The 25,310-nt window shown below is 38.7% G+C and overlaps 1 protein-coding gene across 1 annotated transcript in view; it reads right to left on the reverse strand.

The window, feature by feature from the left end:
- DIAPH2 (diaphanous related formin 2) overlaps positions 1–25,310 on the reverse strand; it is a 357,022-nt gene that overhangs the window by 191,762 nt on the left and 139,950 nt on the right. The window contains exons 22-23 of the mRNA XM_081179396.1: positions 21,187–21,426; positions 15,748–15,877 (exon numbers count right to left, since the gene is read on the reverse strand). Coding sequence (XP_081035522.1) covers positions 15,748–15,877; positions 21,187–21,426 — 370 coding nt within the window. The remainder of the gene's footprint in view (positions 1–15,747; positions 15,878–21,186; positions 21,427–25,310) is intronic.

The raw sequence follows: 25,310 nt of genomic DNA on the forward strand, positions 1-25,310 counted from the left end.
TACTAATCAGATCCAAACTACATGTAGGACTCCTACTAGAACCTCACTGGTGTGACTTTTCCTAGATATCATTTGAATGTCAGCATTGAGTGTTCCATACAGTGCAGAATGGTGCACAAACGAACACCAAGAACTGTGCCACATAATTTACACTGCATTAATGTCGCACACCCTACCCCAAATTAGCTATCTTTAAGAGTACCTGACTTCCAGTCAAATATGATTTTCAGTTCAGCTGGAACTAATCTTCTCATTCCTGTCAAACACTTAAAATGAACTTTCCAGAGCATGCCTCAAGCTACTGGATGCCCTAATGGTTATCACAGGCTGTTGCATCCAATTCATTTACATTGGTTGAAAGTACAATACACACCACTAAATTCAAAAGCTGTAGCATTTTAATCCCAGGATGTTAATTAGCAACTACTTTGGACAATGCTGCAAACAATGTCACCTAATTGTCAGTCCCCCATCAAATTAACAGTCTAGTTTCATTGTGTATGAAAACTGAAACATTTTCGTGTTTGTGAGGACAGAGTTACAGTCATTCAAAACCATACATCAGGATAATTTAAGTATTTTTGATAAATATCAATGCAGACCTAGGGTTTCAGTTGGTGGCTCTCACATGAAATGAAACACGGGAATGCCTTAGAAAAAAATCCAAACTTGTTTGATCTGAACATTTTAAAATTAAACATGACTATCTTTAAATTAATGGAGCTTCTATTGCAGGTATAGCCAGTGTGGTGTCCTCCAGATGCTGAGGGCTTCCATCAGTCCCAACTAGTAAGGCCAACTGTCAAAGACAATGGAAGTCACCCTGTTCTGCTGCTCCTATGTTTGATGTTGCAGAGCGGGGGTGTTGACGGGGTGGGGCGGGGAAGAGATAGCATCATCACCATTCTGGGTAGGTGGAGATGTTGAAAGATCTCTGCCCAGAATAACATGATGACAGGGATCAACTTTGCCACTATTCCTTTATCATGTTGCCCAATACGCACAAGGGGCATCTCTTAGTAACAAATAAGCAGGTTCAGAATGTTTTGGTTTTTATTCACTCCCAAAAGCCCACCTAAACAACACTGGGAACAGACTCCTGAACACTAAATAAATAAATAACCATACTAATGATGATGGAAGAATTGGGATGTGGTGCATCTTTGCAGATAGTAAGGTTTGAAATAGTAAGTAGCAAGCAGATTATCTGACAAAGTGACTTCTTGTAAAATCTTCAAACAAACTAGGATTCACACTTATAACGCAGTGCAATCCTGTGAAGTGGAATGGACAGTCGTAGATTTACCTTGGGCTACTTTCAGAAATCTCATTTTTGTTAAAAAGAAAATGTGTTGTAAATGCACAGGAAAAGGATTTCCTATATAAAAATGACATTTTTGTTGTTGCTATCTATCATTTCTTATTTATGCACTTTTCCTGTTTCTAAAGTATGAATCTCTATTTTATAATTTAAATTCAATGAGTACATTAATGCATCACTGATGTGAGGAATGCAATCTACTTTGCATTCAAGTAAAAGCAAACATGTTGGATTTAATGATTGTGGATTGTACCCTGAAAGCTTTATATTCACATAGCCCTGAAAAATTTTAAAACTTAAAGTCATAATGGGTACACATTTATTTATTAAACCTTCATTGCTACTTCAGTTATAATTTCAAGTAACTCTAAAGAAAGAATAAACAGTTAAAATGTGAATTAAAAACCAAAATCAATGCAGCATAAGACAGGCAGCAGGAATAAAGATACATCTAAAAAACTTAAGAAAATGAGGTTTGTGCCCAGAGCCAAAAAGACAGTAAGATAGGTGGCAGACAAATTTATCTGGGGAGAAATTTCTAACACTATCAATGAAGTCCTCCCTCTGGTAACCACTTGTGTCAAGTAAGATGGTCAGTTACTCCAACCCTAAATTATAAAGTGCTTTAAAAGTTGAAACTAGGGCCTAGAAACAGGTGCCAACACAATTGTCTTAATTATGATCTTAACACCCAGTTTGAGTAAGCAATTTGGCTGCTACATTCTGCACCAATTATACTTCCCAATCTTCAAAGTGAGCCTAATGTATAGTGTGTTACTTAGACTTAAGTTTATATGTATGTGTGCATTAATACAATGTAAGAATTGGATGTAATTTGTATCCCACTATTCTTACAAGGAGTAAGGTATCCATGAATTACCCTCTTTTTACTTGTTCTAAAATGGCTCTGAAGATGACTTGAAATCTCAATATTATCAAGTAGTGCTAAGCAATAAGAACAGAAAATGAATTGTGAAAGCTGGTTTTAGCATGTAAAAGGCTTACAGAAAAATTAAAAGAGAAGCCAGGTATGTTCATGGAGTTCAGGCAAAACAGTAAGATACAAATGGACCTGAAGTCCTTAGAAGTGCTATCCAGATCGAAGCAAGATTAAGCTAATTCAATACAAATAAGATAGTAGCCAGATTTTGAAATATTGCAGAAGCACTCCAAGCTCCCAAACTACCAACTGACTTTTCAAATGCTACATTTAATGGATTGTGCAGCAATGAAAATTTCATATAACTGTCGTGAGAGACTTGTGAACAGTAAGGTCATAAGACATGAAATGTATAACACTAAGCCAATGTAATCATAAAAGTCAAAGCAATTATGCTGTTACTCTGAAAAACAAAAAGCAAACACACACACACAAACAAATAAACTGGTCCAAATACCCATGTTTGAATTAAAATAAACGAATAAATATTCACCCAGGGGAAAACAAGCTAATCTATTGTTGCAAAAGGACTTAATTGTTACAATTTCTTTTTAGCATTTAAGTGGTCTTTAAACATAAAAAGGCTCAAACATCTAATTCATCTAAAGGTAAAGGTAAAGGGACCCCTGACCATTAGGTCCAGTCGTCACCAACTCTGGGGCTGCGGCGCTCATCTCGCTTTATTGGCCGAGGGAGCCGGCATACAGCTTCCGGGTTGTGTGGCCAGCATGACTAAGCTGCTTCTGGCAAATTTTAGCATGCACAATAAAAATACTGTGAGAATCTACTTAAACTGTGGAACATTCTCCCTCCTTAAGTCGTATCAATCCCTTGCATTCTTTGGCTAAATTTGGGCACTGTATCAAGTCATGATCTGCTCTAACCATAGTTTAGAACCCAAACCATAGTTTGATTTTCCAAATGCTGATTTGAAAAGCTGCCTGTCTGTTTCCCTTTTCCCATTGGTCTTTGGAAACGAAAATACAGAAACAAACAAAGCAAGCAAGGCAAGGTGAGTAGGATTTGTACTTTAGAAGAGAAAGACGGGGGCGGGGAGTACATGGCTTTGTGGCTCAGCGACTGGCAAGGCCACATGTGCACCCATTCTATGCCAAATCTGCAGTATCACATCTGCACCACTCAAATTTCAGTTGTGTTAAATTTGAAGTTAAAGGCATAGTTGCTATAATTTAGTGAGAAATGTTTTCTGCTCTCATGATATGATTTATATTGGTGCTGCCATGTTGCCAGGAAATTAAAATGAAACACAGCAAGCATTTATGTGAAATCTATATTGCTCTGTGGTCTTCTGTTTGTACAGCAAGCCAAATCATGCAGCGAACTAGAAAAAATGAGCATAAGTTAAATGGAATCCCATTCTAACAGCAAGCTCTATAATCAATTTTGCAACACAAAACTGAGGAACGAAACAAAACATGACTTACTTACAAATGCATTGTAGGGGGACATGAAGAAAATTTGTCTATTTTTTAAAAAAGAAACTGGCAAAATTGCAAGTGTTATCTGGATCTGAACAGTTTAATCAATGTAGTTGCATCAAATGTTATGAATTAGCCTTCCTCAAGGCAACTTCTGATTAACCTAAAAAAGTCCCATAGGCTTTGGTATCTTCTAAATTTCATTTCTACCATACAGAGTTTGTGTAATCACTATTTAGTCAAATTTAAGTAGCTCTATATAATTGCCAACACATTGTTATATTCATATTTGTAGCAGTGATAGGTGGAAATTCCACAGAGCTATTTCATCTGCTCTCCTGAAGTGCCAGTTCCACTAGTGTCCTCCCAAACCCGAGTCATTTCCAGTCATCTAATCACCTTAAAAACTACTACTTAACATTTAAGAAATGGTGTCCAAGTTTGCTTCTCTTCTCTTTCCTCCATATTACTTTTTCCTTTTGTTTCATGCATTTTAGATTTTAAGCTTAACCGTATGTAAGGTGCTATGAGAGCCTTTTCAGCTGGAGAACAGGGTTAAAATGTTCTAAATAAACAATATACAAATTACTGAATTGTGTTTTCATCCATAACACCTGTGAAAATTGATTACATTTACATGTCATCTTTCTTCCATCATGAAACACCAGGCAGTGTACATGTGGTTCATCCAGGGAGTAAACATACTAGGACCTGCCTAGCTTCAGAATGGTGGTGGCCTCAAATTGGAATTTAGATGCAGCTAATGGCTGACAGCTTCTATACCAGGGAGCTTCACCTCACATATTCAAAATTAAGCCATGCAATTAAACAATCCCATTAAAACATTAAATATAAGATTCTTAATTAAAATATGCAATAAATCCTATTAAAAAAACCACAGACATGAAAACATGACTCAGGTTCAGAGATCAAAGAAATGTCTCTATGCAGGAGCATTTTGAAATAACAGCAGAATACCAATACAGGTGTGGCCTTGTATATAAAGTGCATTACATAACACTGTTATCAACAGCAAAAAAAGCCCACCTCTGCATCCTAACAAGCTGATAATCATCAGGCCATGGAAGGAGTAACTGAATTCCACTACAATGGTTGTGAACGTGATCCGTGCGGGAGGCACGTTTGCAACCCGCAGCATTCGCAATCCGCAGCGCTGCATCTGTGCATGCGTCGGTCATGATTCGGCGCTTCTGCGCCAAAACCTGGAAGTAACCCGTTCCGGTACTTCTGGGTTTGGCACAGTGCACAACCCGAAAACGTGTAACCTGAAGTGTCTGTAACCCGAGGTACCACTGTACTGAATTTACTGATCATTTATTTGAAAATATGGAAATCCATCCCAAATAATAAAGCACTGTCCTTTTAATCTGCAAGTGGAATCAGAGGAGGAAAGGACTCTTGACAGACTAATACATTGTGTTAGTCTGCCAATGAACTGATTTATATATCACAATAATCTTACCATAAAGCATGCTGCTCAATTGCTCCCACTTCACTCCAGCCAGGAGAAAGAAGTCTGGCCCCCCTTTTAAAAAATGTAGTAATCTGCTAACTAGGCATGCTTTCACACATTTAGCACTTGTTGGCAAGTATGCTACAACTGTTTTCTTCCTGTAGAATTCTCTAAGCTTGTAGAACACACAATTGTTTATACTGATCTAGTTTGCATGTCATAATAAGCCATGAGATGCTCCTGGCAGGGTGGAGTGATCAAGCTGCATGCATTAGCTACTCATGGATTACTATAATATGCAAACCAACTCAGTGTAACACACAACTACTGTGTGTTCTACAACTCTAGAGAATTCTACAGAAAAAGAAAAATCTTTTTACAGCCTAGCTGCCAAGAAGCTTCCACATGTGAACACAGCATAGGATAATATTAGATTTCTAAAAATATTCCATTTTTTTTTAAAAAATGCCTTACTTATGATTTTTAAAGATAAAAAAAATGTTACCTGCTATACAACCTTCTATATGAATTAATCTCACACATAGCTCTTTGAGAAAGGTCTTTTATCTGTAGCCTCATAAAGGTACTAATGAAACTTTCATGTTATAAATGCTTTTTGTGTGTGCATACACATGTTGGATTGTGTGCTGTGGGGGTTGGTTTTATATTGCCTAGTTTTGCTTTTTTGTGCACATATTGGCTTGTTTTGTATTTTTAAGATGTGCAGGAATGAATTTGTTCACTGAATTAGAAAAATAATAATAAAGAGGTCCAGTGCATTCTGATTAGAAAGCCTATTTAAATGAATCTGCTTTAAAATTGTCAGTGTACAACTAAAGAGGGTAATACTGTTCCACAACAGTTTAATTAGCATTTCAGGTTTTGTCTGGTTCCCACCACCCTTCAGATATCAAAGGACTGTTTCTTCCTCCCAGGGAAAATAAAAAAGACAGTGGGGAAAGGGAGCACTTGAGTTCAAAAAGCCCTAGTTTAATAGTGACAACACAGCTATGGTTTTTAATTAAGGCATTACAACATCCAGCCATTCAAAGCAAGGCACACACTATTTGGAAGACCTACAATAAGCACTGCATTAAAAAGGCAAAACCAATAAATTAAAGGATTACTGCTACTGACCTGATTCCTGTCAGTCCAGGTGACACAGTTAAACTACTACAACAATCTGAACAATAATAAATTGTAGCCATTTTCTGAACAGCATATAGAAGTGTATAAAACTACATGGTACAGCATGAATCAAGTTATGAGGACCCTTAATTAAATATACAAGCCCGAACTTCATCATAAACCACACCCACTTGTCCTGCTTAACTATTTTAAATGAGAAAACAAAGTCTTTGTTCTGTGGAGTTGTATTTCTGCTGCCTTTTTCAAAACAAAATAGCCAAACACCTTCAGCAATATCATTTTCTTCTTGCTATACAGTGGTGCCCTGCAAGACGAATGCCTCGCAAGACGAAAAACTCGCTAGACGAAAGGGTTTTGCGGTTTTTGAGCTGCTTCGCAAGACGAATTTCCCTATGGGCTTGCTTCGCAAGACGAAAACGTCTTGCAAGTTTGTTTCCTTTTTCTTAACACCGTTAATACAGTTGCGACTTGACTTCGAGCAGCAACTCATAGAACGCGGTGTGGTAGCCTTTTTTGAGGTTTTTGAAGACTTTGGTGATTTTTGAAGCTTTTCCAAAACTTTCCCGACACCGTGCTTCGCAAGACGAAAAATTCGCTAGACGAAAAAACTCGCGGAATGAATTAAATTCGTCTTGCGAGGCACCACTGTACTTCAGAGAGGAGAGATTAAGAAAGGGAAACATCACTCAGAACTGGGTTCATTGGGGGGGCGGGGAAGACCTTCCAGGCAACTGATGGTACTTTATTCCTTTCACTAATCAAACCCTCCTTGACCAATGAAATATCTGCTGTAGTCCAGCTACAGAGTTTCACAAAATAACTTTTCCCATTCATCTTGTTCTGGTCTAGAACCTATCCTTCAGCCACCTACTTTATTCTACTGTATAAGGGATTTTTCAGAAATTTGTTCACGCTTTCATGTTTTGATTCTGGACCACCTAAGCATTTTTCTTTTCCACATAAGTTCCCCACCCCTGCAGATCCTTTGGTCCAAAAATATATAATACAGCCAACCCTCCTCTGTGTGTCCCTGATGGCCTCACCCTCATTCCTTTTCTGTAGCTAAAGGATGTGCTCACCTTGGAAGTCAAGTTTCTTTTGGATGCTGTCACTGTCTCATGCATGTAGCTAAGGGTGGAGGTGATGCCTTCCCTGGATCCACAAAAATGTTCTCTTTTGGGGGATATATCTACCCATGATTTCCTAGAAAAACTCAACAATTTTGGCTGCCCTCCTCCCCAACAGAAATCCTGGCTATGACTATGCATAGTCCGAGGTGTAAATTAAACAGTAAGGGAGTTCCATCCGACTAGAAAATTCACTAAGCACATGCAAAGAGATTCTTAAGACAGCTGGAACTACTGGATGTTTTAAGAGGATTAAACCAAATGTTGGTTGAGGTGGGCAGGTAGCTAAAGCTAATAGGCAGAACTGAATAGATAGCCTCAGAAAACAAAATAAAGCTGAACTGGAGACCAGCCAACCACATGGCCACAAAGAGGTAGAGTGGCGAGATCTAACATGGGGGTGGGGGGAGTTAGCCTCCCCAAGAGCCTTCTAAACTGTAGAAAGGGAAAATACTAAGAGATGCACTACCCACTGTAATTTAAATAATGCTGTAGAGGTGGGTGAAGAAATCAAACTCTTTGCTGCCAAGAGATTCAGATAGCGACACATTAGAAAAAAGGGGAGAAAAACTTCTTTCCCAACTCAGATTAAATTATTGGTCATATTCAGAAGATGGCCAAGATGCTGCGGTCATCCCAATTCCACTCTTCTTCTTATTTTTAAGTTACCTTATCTCTCACCACTACTCATTGTTCAAGAGCCATCACAAAAACCGAAGTTATTATTGCTGTGCAGGAGATTGATTTTGCTTTGCAGGGGAGGGGGCAGAGTTTCCAGGAGGAAGAATGACAGCAATGAGAGTTGTATTTCATCCCCATAACCCATGTCCAATCTTTCACTATCAAGAACCAGTTACTAGTCTAATCAGGTACAATCAGTGACACAGTAAACACCCTTCTTCAAGTAGAGAACCTTCAGTTCAGCTAATCTTTACTGCATCATTATTTTGAAAATACCTGAAATATTGTTGTTTTTAAAGTGGAGAATACATGCTTTTCCAATAACATAAAAGTGCTTTTAATCATTTTTTCTTCCCACCTCACCAATCATTTTTACTGTATTAAGGATTTTCAAAGCAGTATCACCAAAAATTGAGAAATAAAAATCCAATTATGAAATACAAAATATTAACTTGTTCTTATGGTTTCTTTATATGCACTGTCTTCAGATTCATAGCAACAAAATTAAATTTATCATTAAATTATCCTGAACAGAGCATCCTTTGAAGGCTTCCAATACACAAATATATTAAAAGTTTAAATTGAACAAATAAGCCGTCCTTGAAGTTCCTTGCTGACATTTCTATACCAAGGAACTCTGAAATGTCCACTCATGTTTCCTCTATCAATGTCATTAAGTGTCATTTACATGACAATGCACCATTGATTACTGTTCCTTTACTGTATATTTCTCATTGAAAGATATTAATTACCTCTTCCCACCTTTTCTCTCGACTGCATTTCAATACACAATGACTCAACAACTGTGACAGTTAATTGGTTCGCAACAGTTTAAGCCTTTGAAAAGAAACCATCCTAAGTGTTTTATAATTCAAACCTCTGGTTCAGTGGTAGAAAAGATAAGGGGCATACATTTATCAAATATTTCCCACCCTGATGTATAATCAAATTATAAAAAGCCAAACTTTGTCACCATTCTTTTTGCCCATTTATAAAATATAAAGCATATATATATATATATATATCTGCAGCAATGGCCATCACAACCACTTAGCTCCACAACACAGTATTCTGGACTACTATTCACTTTTATTAACAAGACAAAAAGCATATAATTATTATTATTCCCTTCCAGAGGAGTAGGCATGTTATTCTGTTGCAAGAAAAGCAAGTTCTTGCTGCATCTAAAGGACAAATAAATTTATTATTGCATCTGTTTGCACTGAAGAGAGTCCACTTCATCAGATGCACAAAAGGTTATCCTTGGTTGGATATACATAGCCACAACCAGGGAAAGGGGTTGTGAAAGTACAGTTGTACTCACCTGAAATGTAGTTTTCCACTCCCACATAAAGGTCAGCAGGATGGGTTGATGGCTCTACCCACTTGGTCAAAGGCAAGCTGCAAACTTTCAGGAGCTAGGGCTCCCATCATGCAGTTCTGAGACTTGCCAAGCTCAAGAAAACCAAGAATCATGGAAAAAGGAAAAAGGAAACAACCCACCTCCCAAGAAACTAAAACTAACTTTAACTGAACCTACCCTGTATCTTTGCTGAGTTGGGGGGCAGATAAAGCCTTTAAAACAGTTGAGAGCAGGAGAAGTAGAGGCGGAGGGTGCTCCAGAAAAAAAGGAATAAAGGCAAAGCAAAGCAGAAGAAAATACAGTGGTGCCCCGCAAGACGAATGCCTCGCAAGAGGGAAAACCCGCTAGACGAAAGGGTTTTCCGTTTTTGAGCTGCTTCGCAAGACGATTTTCCCTATGGGCTTGCTTTGCAAGACGAAAACGTCTTGAAAGTGTTCCGATTTTTTTCACCCCCCCTTTTTCTAAGCCGCTAAGCCGCTAATAGCCTTTTAGCCGCTAATCCGCTAAGCCTTTAATAGCCGCTAAGGCTTTAATAGCCGCTAAGGCTTTAATAGCCGCTAAACCGCTAATAGCACTAATCCACTAATAGGGTTGCTTCACAAGACGAAAATACTGCTAGACGAAGAGACTCGCGGAACGGATTAATTTCGTCTTGCGAGGCACCACTGTAAAGTGAAAAAAAGACAATGACTAAGCTATTCTTGCTATTAAAGGTCTTAGTGCCAAAGAAGGGAGGAACCTGATGAAATCAACAGGAGCTAATAGCGACTGTCTGCACATAACAAAGGCTGTAGCAGAACTGCATGATGGGAGCTGTACCTCTAAAACTTCGCTCCCTGACTTTTATCAAAGGGGTGGAGCCATCCTGCTGACCTAGAACTGGGAATAGGAAAACTACATTTCAGGTGAGTACAACTATACTTTCACAACAAATTATTAGTTTATTTTACTGCATTTGCACACTGTTTCATAATATCTCAGGGTGCTCCACAATAAAGGTTTGTAAGAAATAAAATTACACACAGAGAAATAAAAAGAAACTAAAAGCACTTAAAACCAATTAGATAGATATTCTCACCAAACAAAAAATAATATCTATGCATTATTCCTCAAACCTTAACTGGTGAAAACCTTATGAATAATGTAAATACATGAGAGCATGCATCAGGATGTATGCACATAAATGCATTGTTATCAAGTCCTAAGAAACAACTGTTATCAAGTCCTAAGAAACAACTGTTAGTTAAAATGTGCTGTCCCAAAAGCCATTCAAAGAAAGAAATATATGTGGATGTCAACTATAAATTCATTGTCCTCTCCCATAGGAACAGTTAATATTTTCATGGGTTATGGATATCCAGTTAAGTCACATCAAATATACCCCACTATGGAATAAGGAGAAAAGTGTTTTACCTAAACTACTGCATAGCCTGACTATCCTTCATTCCCGTGTTTGAGGAGGGATAAACTCGGAAGGGATAGTAACTCAAAGCCACCAACTCCCAAAAAATTACAAACAAAAGGGCAGTAACAAACTAAAAGAAGGATTAACAACACAAGCAGAATAAAACTAATTACTGGGAGATGACATCTTATGTGTAAACAACGCTACCACAAGCAGTAAAACAAAAATTTGGTGATACATTCTCATTCTCTAACACAATTGCTCCCATTTAAGGTTCCAGCTAGCTATGCCATGCTCTAGAATATTATGGCTGCTAGCAATGCAAAGAGGTCAATTCTATCTCCCAACTTCTTTCAGTTTCCAAATTTATCTTTTCCAAATGACACTCAACATTTCATTGCTCCTGATGACCACTGAGCATGCTTATTTCTCGGTCAGCTGTTTTCATTTGTACTTCTGCAAATCTGAGTTCCTTTGCAAACACTGATAGCTCAGCCTTGTTTGTCAGAAGCCCGATTTGGACTACCATATTTTTCGCCCTATAGGACGCACTTTTTCCCCTCCAAAAATGAAGGGGAAATGTGTGTGCGTCCTATGGGGCGAATGCAGGTTTTCGCTGAAGCCTGGAGAGCGAGAGGGGTCGGTGCACACTGACCCCTCTCGCTCTCCAGGCTTCAGGAAGCTCTCTGCAAGCCTTGGGAGCCTGGCGCAACTTCCTGCTGGGCTCCCAAGACTTGCGGACAGCAGCCTGTTCTGGGGGCGGGGAAAGATCGGGCTTGCCCCGCCCCAGCCCCATGCCTGGGGGGGAAATATTTTTTTTTCTTTATTCCTCCCCAAAAAAAAAACTAGGTGCGTCCTATGGGCCGGTGCGCCCTATAGAGCGAAAAATACGGTTATTTCTGTCAGTCAAATTCACTACTGAGGTATCCACAACTTGTGATACTTCATTTGGAGCTGAAATAATTATGTGTCTGTTTTTCATTTGAATAAGCTTATAGGCATATAACTAACCCCTTTCTTTAATAAGATGAAATATTTTGCTATGACTTAAGAACAGATTAATGATGATTCCGGTATGTTTATTATCTATTCTCTCAATCTCCTGACCTTTTCATATTAAAATATGACTTCCATGCTGCTCATACAGGATGGCTTATCTTATGTGCTATCTGAAACTTTGTTGTCCTTTTCTTCCAATTTCCCATACAATTTTTATACCCTTCTAAAAAAATATTTTAAATCCATAATAGATCAGTTGGTTAGAGTGCAGTGCAGATAATATCGAGGCTGGAGGTTCAATCCCCATGTGGGACAACCACATATTCATGCATTGGAGGGAGTTGGACTAGATGATCCTCTGGGTCCCTTCCAACTCTAGAATTCTATTAAGTTAAAAAATTATTTCCCCCTATACATAATTAATTTTGCATAAAAGGCATGAGATCACATTCAGAGGCTCTCCTCCAGGTATTTCCTTCATGTGCAGTACAGTGGTGGCTGTGGAAAGAATAGTATGAATGCCTCTTACCTATTAGTGCATAGAGGACTTTAAAGCCCTGAGTTTAGTTGTTAAAGTATGGAATAATTTATGCTGCTTATCAGTTAACACTGTTTACAGAAAACTTAACTAGCTTTTATCTTATAGAACGGAACAAATTTAACTGAAGCAAAGCCAACTTCAGATTTATACAAAAAATTAGGATTAATAGGAACTTCAGATCCATTAATAAATGTTTCCCCCGCCTACTGATGCAATGGTTTTAATTAAACTTCACCAACCCTTTTAGTTCAATCCCTTGAGCTGACCTCTCACACACCAGAGGTTTTAAATCAAACTGCAAAAAAATCCTCAAAGCTGCAACTTAAAGTGTTAGCCACAGGAGAAAACCAATAAAGGATTTATCAAACATGTCTAGTAACCAGTAAGGCTTTGTAAAAGAGATTTTTTTTATAAGTTTATTTTAAAAATAAAAAGAAACTCTATGATTACCATGTAGACTACCGTATTTTTCGCCCTATAGGATGCACCGTCCCATAAGGCGCACCTAGTTTTTTGGGGGGGAAATAAAGGGAGAAAAAATTATTCCCCCCCCCCCAGGCGCGGGGCTGGGGCTGGGGAAGCCCCCAGAACAGGCAACTCTCCGCAAGCTGCGGGAGCCCAGCGCCGGGCTCCTGCGCCTTGCGGAGAGCCGCGTGAAGCCTGGGCACGCTGAGCTCAGGGCGCCCAGCCTTCGACATTCAAGCAACTCTCCGCAAGCCGCGGGAGCCCAGCAGCTTCGCGGGAGCCCAGCCTTCGGCATGCAGGCAACTCTCCGCAAGCCGTGGGAGCCCAGCGCGGGCTCCCACGGCTTGCGGAGATCTGCGCGAAGCCTGGAGAGCCAGAGGGTCGGTTTTTTGGAGGGTCCTTCATATTTGGAGGGGGAAAGTGCGTCCTATGGGGCGAAAAATACGGTAATCAGTTAGCCGGGATCTATCAAAAACATATTTAGTATTTATTTAAGCACTTAGCTCTTTACTTGCTTTTGAATTCTCTCTGTCTCTGTCTGTCTGTCTCTGTCATTCTCTCTCTCTCTCTCTCTCTCTCTCTCTCTCACACACACACACACACACACACACACACAAGCACATTTTGTGAATTATCACTGACATCATTTTTGTCTGAAACTTGGTAAAAGCAACATTCTTGATTCTGGGATATGCAGTCAGGAGTGAATTTGCTCTGATACAAATCGCTATGATCTGGAACTAAAAAACTGTTAGTGAAGGGAAATTAAGCACAAGCACTGATCTGCATACTGGGACCCTGCTTTGCCTCTGAGAGGAGCTCACAGCTACTTAGCCTCCCTGCCCTGTATCATTCTGAACAAACCAAGATTTGGCTTAGAATGTTGTTCAAACCTGGGCCTGTTGTTAAGCTCTCCCCTTGCTAACCACTCAATCACTCAATGGAGCTCTTAGACACAAGCAGCAGCTCATGTTTAGGGTCTCTTCTTCAGATATCAAAGATGATGAGGGCCCAGGCATGCAACAATGTAATAATAAAACACCATGGGGCAGATGGAGTGGCACAACTCTGCTCCTCAGACATTGTGTGCTATTTCTTTACAAACGATTAGATTAGATGGGGGCTACTATTCAGTACCTTCACAGGTTGACAAGCCCTATTTGCCCTTCACTTTCCATGTAGAAACCACCTTCTGGACTGTTGGACCCACTATTGGTATCTGCTCAATTCATGTGCAGGGTGAAGTCCCTAAGTCAGTGAGGGTTTGAGACCCATCAACTACCCTCACTTGCTTTAGCTGGCCAGTCAAATTTCCGGGGGTGTGGCCACTGTCAAACGTGGCAAGAGCTGAGTGCAGGATGGGGACCAAAGCTGGACAAACTACCCCAGAAGGTGCACGGTGTGTCCCCCACCAGAGGTACCACCCCTCCCCTAACACCCCATATGGTCCATCTAGGAGAAGAAAAACTCTGACCCTAAACCTCTGCAGTCTTGTGGGATATCTTTAGGAGAAGAAAAAGCCAAGGAGTAAACCCTACACAAATCCAGAGTAAAGTCCCGAATATGGTTGGATGGCACCTTCTACATCTCCTTCCAGCAACTCCTTCAGCCAAGCTAGTGCCAAACATATTGCTCTGCTATCCTTTGGACATGGGAGGCAGCAGTTACAAGTTAGCAATCTCTGCAGCCACAGCAGATGCTGTGATTCTCCATCCTCCAGCAGTTTGATTTTGCCCCCGGAGGCACACTGCAATGTCTCCCGAGACAGACGGATGCCAACAACCATCCATTAATAGATACGGTCCAAATACTTATGAAAATAGCAACTGGATATAAACATCTTTACTCTGCTTTTTTATCAAAATATTTGCAGAGCTATTTTCAAAAAGGCTATGTATATGTGTAGAGATTTGAAAACTTCCATAAATAAATAAATAAACAAATATGCCCAAGCAGTAGAAGATCTTTATCATTATTTACTATACTGCTCCTTGTATTCTGAACCAAAGGCAGAGTATATTCTGAATTTTTAAGCATGGTACTTGATGGTGCCGATCAAACAAAAATTTATTGTCTGATTCTGACAAATTCATGACAGCAAAAGTTACAAGTTTTGCTCAGCAGTTCAAAAGCTGTGGATAAATTTTATTTAGGCTAATATGGTAAATTGCAATGATTTAATTGAATTTTTTAATTTAAACATTTATCTCAATGCTTTTAAATGTATTTGCATATTCAGTGCATTCGCCTAGATAGATAGATATAGATAGATAGTTTTATTACTTTTTAAACTTTACTATATAGTATATCAGTAGTATTATGGTATATTTTAATGTAAATATATATCTATTCAACAACACTGTTCTTCAATATTGTATCAGTGTTTTTTTGTTTTCTATCTATCTATCTATCTATCTATCTATCTATCTATTTATTTTTATTATTACAACAATAAACAGTGTGTGTTGTGGAAAAGATGTTTTACAAAATTATGTTGCTGCAATTAATACTGATTTAAGTAGTTTTGCAACAGATAAGGAAAATCATCATTGTGAGCATTAGAATTGCACATGTGGATAATAAAACAAGGTAGCAAGCTAAATATTATAATGATACCAATGTTACAAGGTGCTATGCTGTGTTATTACTGTTAGTGCTTCATAGAAAAACATTTCCTCCCTTTTCCTTAGGTCAATAAACATCTAGAAGGGGAAAAAATGTATCTGCGAGGATTATTAATGTTTACAGGTTACATAATCCTACAATCTAAAATGAAATGTTCCAAGCACTTTCCACACCTAAGTAGATACAAATTACTCTTAGTGCCTTATCTCGCCATATACCTTTGCTTGCGCTCTCCACATGTTCAAGTTCATCTGGGAATTTTAAGATGTCCCGATAATTCTCTTCACAAATTTCAGACAGAAAATGTAACAGTGTTGTTTTTTGATCAGAGGATTTAGTATCTCTAATCTGTAAAAGGAAAAAGAAAAATAAGGAGGGAAATGCATTATTCCTTAGTAATACATTTCCTGTTCTTTTTAAAGAGACATTTTCATCATTTTACCCACAGTCCTGCATCTGCTTCCAGCTCTAAATCACACCATTTTCAAGGTAACACTAGACACATAATGTGGTCTTACAAGATTTTTATCCTTAGGTTAGGTTACACAGGCTGGAAAAAGAACAAGCAAACATAGAAACACACACACAGAGAGAAGTACTTTACATACTGGAATGTTTGAATTTCACTGATATTTGCACTGAACATAATTTAGGTCCTGAAGAAAAAAATAACATTCCTGACCTCCTAATCACAGTCTGCACTGAGCCTAACACTAACTGCAATATAAAAAAATTCCTTCCAGTAGCACCTTAAAGACCAACTAAGTTAGTTCTTGGTATGAGCTTTCGTGTGCATGCACACACGAAAGCTCATACCAAGAACTAACTTAGTTGGTCTTTAAGGTGCTACTGGAAGGAATTTTTTTATTTTGACTATGGCAGACCAACACGGCTACCTATCTACTACTAACTGCAATGTTCAACAAATATTTATATTTTTTAATTCTCTAGATAGAGAACCATTATTACCATTAGCATAAGTCAGATGTAATGGTGCACTATGGTTAGATCTGATTAGCCAAAGACAGGATTTTGCACACAAAACGGAAGATTAGACCATATGAGCTCATGGCACACTTCTGATTCCCCTAACCGAATGAAGGCAGTTACTGTACTAAACTATAGGTTTGATTATTAGACAGATATTTAGATGTTTTGCAACCACATGTTCAACTTAATGGTCTGCCCCACAGCGGTGTGAGTGCACGCACTATTACATGTCTCAAAGTGAAAAATAGCACCTAGTCACTTCAAAACTACCAACAAGATGTAGTAAGCTCCTGACTGCTAATGCAGTTTTGCTTTCACTCAAATATTGCTTCTTTCTGTATCATATTTGTATAAATATTAACTGTTCAGTGAATCAACAATCATGAACACTTCAGTGCATATATCAAAACTACTGCTCCTGCTTGCCAGCCTCGATACAGTACATGAATTCTAATGGCAGTCTCCTTTATTTAAGCAAAATTAAGTTCTGTGCTCGCTGCCAAGGGTTGTTTACAAATCACCGCTTTCTTCAATAACACCACATGCTGCAATATAACATCCGGAAAGATAATGCATTTTTAAGGATTTGCAATCAACATAAAGACATTAGTTTTGTAGCTAGCACTAGGCAGGTTTAATACATGCTTTCCTGGATGTATTTCTACATCTGCCACTAAACAATGCCCTTCCCCACTGCTCCATAACTAGATCAGTCTAAGGACAGATTTGCAGAAACAACCAGCATTGTGGTAGCTGATTTCAAAGCAATGTATTTGGCAAGGTGTTCATGTATAGCATCCATTAATCTGAAACTTGGGGTTTTCACTGCAAACCTCTTCCTAAAGTGCTATCTGTTGGTTTTGTAACATGTAATAGATGGGAAACAAGTGGGGCATGGTAGCGAGGAGAGAAGAAAAATGTTGAGAGAGAACTTTTATTCAATGAATGAAACAGTAATAGATGATTTATTTTTAAACAAACTGCACTGAAGGCTGTTTTAAAAACATCAGCCTGAGCTTGGATCGTAATTAGAATAATTTGAAGACATGAGTTTCTATAACAATGGCAAATAGACTTTCACTTAAGCACTGCTGCAGATCACCACTATAATGAACTAGCAAGCAATAATAAACAGCAAGTCTCTGCCTAGCATCAAGCCTACTGTGTCTGGAACAACATCTTCATTCCAGTTATTTGCCTTTTCTGTTAAGTATTCATAGGCACATCAGCAACCTATAGTTGATTTATACCCTACAGAGGATTCTTACAACCGTATATTAGTGGCACAATTATAGTTTCATTTGACATTTTGACTCAGTTGCTTAAAAAAAAATCTTAATGATTATGAACTGTTACTTTTTAATTGGCCTCAATGCAAAATGCATTTGATGAATACAACTGTATGTACACAACATAATGGCAGACTACGATGGAAATAACTTATGTTTCTTTCAAAAAACAAAATGACAGATTCTCATCTCAGTTTTCTAGATGGCTACTAAAGCTCGCAGGTCCCAACATAAGCAAAATCTGTGGACATCGTTTTATGGCTAGGGTGAAGAATGGGAACAAGCTGAAGTGTTAAAAGAAGGCAGGACAGATTTTGCAAATGTGCAATTATAAAATGTATGAGGCTTCATTAACAATTAGTTTTTTTCACCCTGTAATCCTTATCATAGACATTCCTCTTAACATCTTAACCTACACACTTCAAAAAGCTTGCTGATGACCTTGCCATAGTTGCACATGCCCTGCTTATATCCAGACAAGACTATATTGCTATGTGCTCTACATGAAACCACTTTACAAAAAGGTTTGAAAGCTCCAGCTGGTTCAGAATGTAACTTCCCAGAAATGTTCAGGACAAAGTGGCTCCATCACATATACTATATCAGCTGCAATAGCTACCTGTACATTTCCAGACCCAATCTAAAAGTGCTACTGGTGACATTTAATCCTAAATATTTTGCAACCAATTATTTGAAGGACTCCCAGCACCTGAACAAACTTTCCTCATATTTAAATTGGGATGGCCAGATGTCCTTCTTTACAGATGACACTCCACTACAGTGGAACCTCGGGTTACGGTGGGATCCATTCCAGAGGCCCTGCCACAACTCGAAAATGATGCAACCCAAAGCATTGTGTCTGTGCACACGCACAGAGTGATTTAGCGCTTCTGCATGTGCGTTAACCCAGAAGTAACCCCTTCCGGTACTTCCGGGTTTGCGCCGGTCGCAAGCCGAGGGTGACGTAAGCCGGAGGCAACGTAACCCAAGGCTCCACTGTATTTGAAAGGCTCTCCAGTGCAAATCCAGTTTAAAGAGATTGAATGCTAAGAAGAGGGAGCAAGGGCATGAGACTATGAGATGCACAGGTTACTTGGCCGGTCTTCCCCATTATGGTAAGATGTTTTGTATTACTTTTAAAATTACAGTAATTATTTCTAGATTTGCATATACACATATAAATTAGCATATAAAATTTTGCTGTTCTCATTCTCTCTCCAACCCCACTTGGTAATCAAAAAATCCCAGTGCTATTTTATATAGACAGCATGACTCTTATATAAGTATCCCAAGCAGGATATTATCCCAATGGTGGTGTTCTCTGAAAGGCAGAGTCCTGGATTGTCATTTCATACAGCCATGTTCTTTCACTTATGTACTTAAGACTTTGTTTTAATGAAAATACTCTATGGCACACCCATTTTGAGACACTTAACATTTCATTTACTTATTCATACTAAACTATCATACTAAGAGTTTGTTAGAACCGATGTCAAACCTTTTATTGCTAAAACTGTATCTTGCTACACGGTGAAGCAATTTGAGACAGCTACTGCAGAGATGTAATTGTTCATTACTTGGATTCCCACCTAGCACTTCTAATGGATTACTTAGAACTGTTGGTTCACCATCTCTGAAATAACGCATTCATAAATCCATGATCCTATACTGAAATGTGTGTGCGTGTGTGCGTGCGTGCGTGTGTGTGTGTGTTACTGCTTATGTCAGACTAGCATTTTGCAAAACTATTTTTTAGATCTACAGAACTGAGAAGGCAAGTTGTAACTGTTTGATATTAAGTTATTAAATTTCCCCTGTAATGTTATTTTTGACTACAAGATCTGTGAAGCAATTTTTGCTGAAGTAGCCAAAGCAGACTTTGAATATATGAAGAATTATGTAAGTTTTCAGTTTGGTATATTAAAAATTAAATCCAATCATAAACGGGTTACTTATCTGTGGAAATTAACTTTCCCCCATTAGATATGTTTACTTAGCTTGGATTTTAAATTGTGCCAACTGAATATCAGAACGGGAAATTTTTTTAACAGGCCAACAAATGTCCATTTTGGCACATATAGAGCAGGCCAGATCAAACACCCTGAGCCTTTATCCTACAGGACAATAAAACTGAACTAGGGATAGATTCCTCTATTTACTTCACAATTTTATAGGTCAGTCGTATGATTTCAAAATTAAATAGCTGCTGGTCAAAGTAGACAAGCTAATTAACTATTGGGTAGCTTTATATGCCCTGTAACACATATGTACAATCTTGTTGACAATATCAATTTTTACATACAGAATTTTTAATACACACACAAACATACTGTATGTAAAATTTGGGACCAAGATAGTTGCAACTAATTCCCCATGCTTCAAATTTAGCAGTGCACATGGGGATGGGGGAGGGAGACCTTAAAACCAGGTTAATCCATGATTGATTCATCTACATGTCTCGGTATACAAAAAGATTTAAAGAGTAACCATTTTCATAACATGCATTTCCAAATGATGTTGTAATCTTTTACATTCACCCAAATAATTTTTCACTGCGATTTAAAATAATAATTTAAAAGAAAAAAAACCAAAATATGTGAAGCGATTACATAGTGTTTTCTATCTATTTCACAATGTAAATAACAAAACTTTGTGTGGGGCTTCTAAGAAATATTGTACCCAAACACCCCACTTGAATCCACAGTTGAGCAGACTTCTTTATAAAACATTTTTCAACTGGATATTTCAAAACATATTTTAATCAGATTTAAGAAAAACTTCTAGAACTTTCCAATCAGTATTAGATATATCATCATATTTTTCTGTGTATAACACCCCCCCCCCAGTGTATAAGACGCCCCCTATTTTTGGGGACTCAAAATTAAGAAAATGCACTATGCACTATCCATGTATAAAACGACACCTTATTTTAAACTTCAAAAATTTAGGAAAAAATATAGTCTTATACATGGAAAAATACAGTATTTTATTATTAACTTCACTGATGCCACACAGGAATATGGTGTTTCCGTCCCAACTCTACCAGATACTTTTCAGTGAAATTCAGGATTCTTTCCTTGGGTTGAACGTTCACATATCAGCCTAGCAGAAACATTTATTGATCTATAAGAGTAAGCAATGTTAACAAACAGACCTTCCATCTCACTACTTGCATAAGAAGGTCACCTGTGCAAGAGGGGCAAGTGCCAGGTAACAACTTGTTAGCTGCTCTTAAAGTATTATTTCCAAGCTAATATCTGCCAAGAAATAAGACTGTATAGGTAAATATTCAGGAACCAGAGGCAACATTATAGCAACATTTAAAGATATTCAACACTACCACCAACAGTTACGTATTTTTGTGTAGCTTAGGCTTACCTTGCAAAGAAAGCTAATATTAAAGCCAAGTGACTGAGCATTTCTTGAGCCTGAATTCATGTAGTTTCCTATCAGTAGCACAAGTTCCAACAGTCTGCTAAAATTTTCACTCTTCTTCAGTTCCTCACAGGCGATTGTTACTGCCATGATGCCAGGCTTGATATTGTTTATGTGCTCTTCAAATGTAAGTTTGAAAAGGATGCCATTGAGGCGAGGCCGTAACATTTTCACCGAGCTCATCTGCAAGATTAGAAACAGCTTGTGGATTATGTGCAAAAACACTCTTCATGCAATACATCAGAACAAAATAAAAAAATTCCTTCCAGTAGCACCTTAGAGACCAACTAAGTTAGTTATTGGTATGAGCTTTCGTGTGCATGCACACTTCTTCAGAGAGAAAGTATAGAAGGTATCTGAAGAAGTGTGCATGCACACAAAAGCTCATACCAATAACTAACTTAGTTGGTCTCTAAGGTGCTACTGGAAGGAATTTTTTTATTTTGTTTCAACTACGGCAGACCAACATGGCTACCTACCTGTAATCAGAACAATATGATCACTTTAAAAATATTATTTTCCATAATGTATATATGCCACCTGAAAAGACATATTTGCTCTACTTCCCATAGTAGTAGTAGAAGCCCATGTTTCTTTATTCCTGAGACACAATTACTGCACATTTTTACCATTTAGGTTAAAAAAACAACAACCAGGTAAAGGACCCCTGGACGGTTATACCCAGTCAAAGGCAACTATGGGGTTGTGGTACCCATCTTGCTTTCAGGCCGAGGGAGCCAGCGTTTGTCCACAGACAGCTTTCCAGGTCATGTGGTCAGCTTGACTAAACCACTTCTGGTGCAATGGAACACTGTGACTGAAACCAGAGCACATGGAAACACCGTTTACCTTCCAGTCGCAGTGGTACCTATTTATCTACTTGCATTGCTACGCTTTCAAACAGCTAGGTTGGCAGAAGCTGGGACAGAGCAATGGGAGCTCACTGTACTGCACTGATTCAAACCGCTGGCCTTCCGAATGGCAAGCCCAAGAGGCTCAGTGGTTTAGACCACAGCACCACCTACGTCCCTGTAAGCAGTATGACTCAAGGGTTTTACCATGCAAAAACAAAACTTTACTGATTCTGAGGACCCTTTCCCCTCCCTTCAGAAAATATCTCTCTTTTCTCCTCATGCCATCTTATTTTACCATCTTTATTCATCTCTATAATACGCAGCAGTGGGCTTTTAAACAGCATTATTCCATTAATCTCTGCCTATCCTTCACCATTTCCCCTTTCTTTGTGTCCTTTTCTCATGCTGTTGTCTTTTAGACTGAAAGCCTAGGGACTGGATCACTTTTAATATAATATCAGCACAATGCCTAGTTGTTGACATGTTTTAGTATCCTTGTCACTGATATTCACAATGTAATAACCTGTTGATTCTTCCCAACTGCTCTCATCAACCCCTTTCTTTTGTTCTTGCAAGGAGATAAAAGGGAACATCCCCATATAGCTCTATTTCCTTTTTCCTAATATTCACACACTGTGTGATTCTTGCTCTCTTCTTCCCATTCCTGCTATTCAAAAGAAGCTATTGATAGGGGAAAGAAGGGAGAAAACTCTGTCAGGCAACTTAGAGTCCAAGCTTAAATATTCAGAGGGCTGAATAAGACCAAGGGTGAGACACACATTTCCAAATCCTGCTTCAATAATTATTTCGTTTCCCAGCATAGATGCCCCAGTTAGAAACACTGGGAGCAGAAGACACACTGTCTCACTTTGCACAGGATGCTAAACCAAACCATAGCTTAGCATAATTGTGTAGGCATCTGGAGAAATCATAGCCACTTTGCTCCTCCTCCAGTCCTGTTGGCATGGCTTGGCTTAGCAAGTTGTCAGAATCTAGACTTATGTCTTATCTTCTCTAGATAGCTGCAAGATGTAAACCCAATTTTAAAAAACAAAACCTTAGTTATAGCTCAACTAGAGCAGAACAAACCACAAGCTAGGGTTACACAATAACCAGGGCTCAGCTCACAACATCACAGCAGCAGGAAGACTGGATGAGGAGCAAAGTGGCCATAATCCAGGACAGGGGTCAACAAACTTTTTCAGCAGGGGGCCGGTCCACTATCCCTCAGACCTTGTGGGGGGCCGAAGTATTTTTTTGGGGGGGGGGAGAATGAATTCCTATGCCCCACAAATAACCCAAACAAACAAACAAATGGACACATTCTACTCATGTAAAAACACCAGGCAGGCCCCACAAATAACTCAGAGATGAATTTTAAATAAAATCTACTCATTATACTCATGTAAAAACACGGATTCCCAGACTGTCTGCGGACTGGATTTAGAAGGCGATTGGGCCGGATCTGGCCCCCAGGCCTTAGTTTGCCTCCTATCTAGGAGCTCACACATCCTCAAAAAACCATCATTTGGCTTAACATTGTGTGCAAACTGGGACATTTTGTGTTTAATGAAATAGTAACAAAAATTTAGAAAGAAAAGGGTAATAAACATAATATAGCTGTGTATACCACTTTGTAATTTCTGATGGCCATATACTAATTACTGCACTTTTAGTCATTATTTGAGATGTTTTCCAAATATATGCAATTTGGAATTATTGTTAGTTATTTAACACAGAACCAAAACAAATGAACAAAAACCCTCCTTTGATCAGGTTTATGGAAGGAAAAATATTTAAATAATACTAGCTTAACCAAAACTGTTTTTTCCCTTTGACATTAGGAGGGGAAATGACTCCATTATATTTTTAAGCCATGTTCACAGCCAGTCATGAATCTGTAGGAACATAATAGTTATTGGGGATACACAAATAATGCCACAGGCAGATAAAATCATTAAAAGCTTCTAGTCTCACAACAGCATTCAGCCAGACTAAGCCATATAAGCACCTAAAAGTATTTGATTGAAACCAGTGACAGTTGTCAGATGTGATCTTTTACTGCATTTCAGATGCCTTACTCTTTTTTTAATGATTCATTGCATAAGTGCTCTAGGTCACTGACCACAATTGTGCATTATGCAAGGGTTTATTTGTATTATGAGGTCATTGTCCATCAAAATGCTACCAAGGGAATTTCATTATTTTGAGTTGATCCTACACTTTATTAAAAGGGGGAGGAAGAGGCATTGACAGATTTTTATAACTGTTACAAGTGCGTTATTTCCCTATGGACCATCTGATTTATGCTTTTGCTACTTACAAGATTTCTAAACAGTGTTCCAGTCCTGTCACTGAAAATAATCAGACCTCCCTTTGAACAGATGGGGAATTCAGTCAACCATATCCCCCTCTCCCAACAGGTTTAGTTTCTGAGCCAACACAAAGTGAGAATCAAGTGGAATTTGATGGTCTAGAGCAGGGGTAGGCAGAAAGCAGACTGAGATTTGCTACTGGGTTTCTGGGTCCTTTTCAAAAGATCAAAAAGTATGTTTGACATCTAATTGTTTAATGATAGCAACCATTTCCCCCTAAAAAATAGGATGCTAAAATGAAGAAAGCAAGGGGTAAGAGTGGAACCAGCAATCCCCACCCCTTTGAATGGACTGTGAGCTCATGATGGTGGCCTTGTTTGCTCATCAACATAAGCCAGAGTACTACTTACCACAGCTGCACATATGTACTGATTCCCCTTCAGGCTTCTAAAGACAGTCATTCTTTGGCTTAGCATGTTGGCCAAACTCAAGATCATAGTTAAGGTCTTTCTCCCTTAGCCATGACTTGTAACCACAGGGCAAAACTTGGCTATATGTTGTGGTTAAGGAGGAGAAACCTTAAACCCTGATCCCTGGTTTGGTTGACAATCTGAGCCAAATACTGATTTCGCTACTATGCTGACCTAAAAGACCTAGGGAGGGTGCAAAGCTGCAACAATCTCTTCAGCAGCTAGCACGTCTATGCTAAGCAGTGGTTTGCCTTGGTGTGGAATGGGAATTCAATCACTAAAAGCAAGTTTCTGATCTTATTTCTGATCTGTTTCTTATTAACATAAGAAGAGCCTGCTGGATCGGGCTGCATCAACCAGATGCCTACGAGAAACCCAAAAGCAGGACAGTAATTCTAACTGTGTGGCCACCCCTTTCTAAATCACTA

The sequence above is a fragment of the Podarcis bocagei genome (assembly GCF_964188305.1).
Source record: "Podarcis bocagei genome assembly, chromosome: Z".
In the NCBI taxonomy this organism is placed as follows: Eukaryota; Metazoa; Chordata; class Lepidosauria; order Squamata; family Lacertidae; genus Podarcis; species Podarcis bocagei.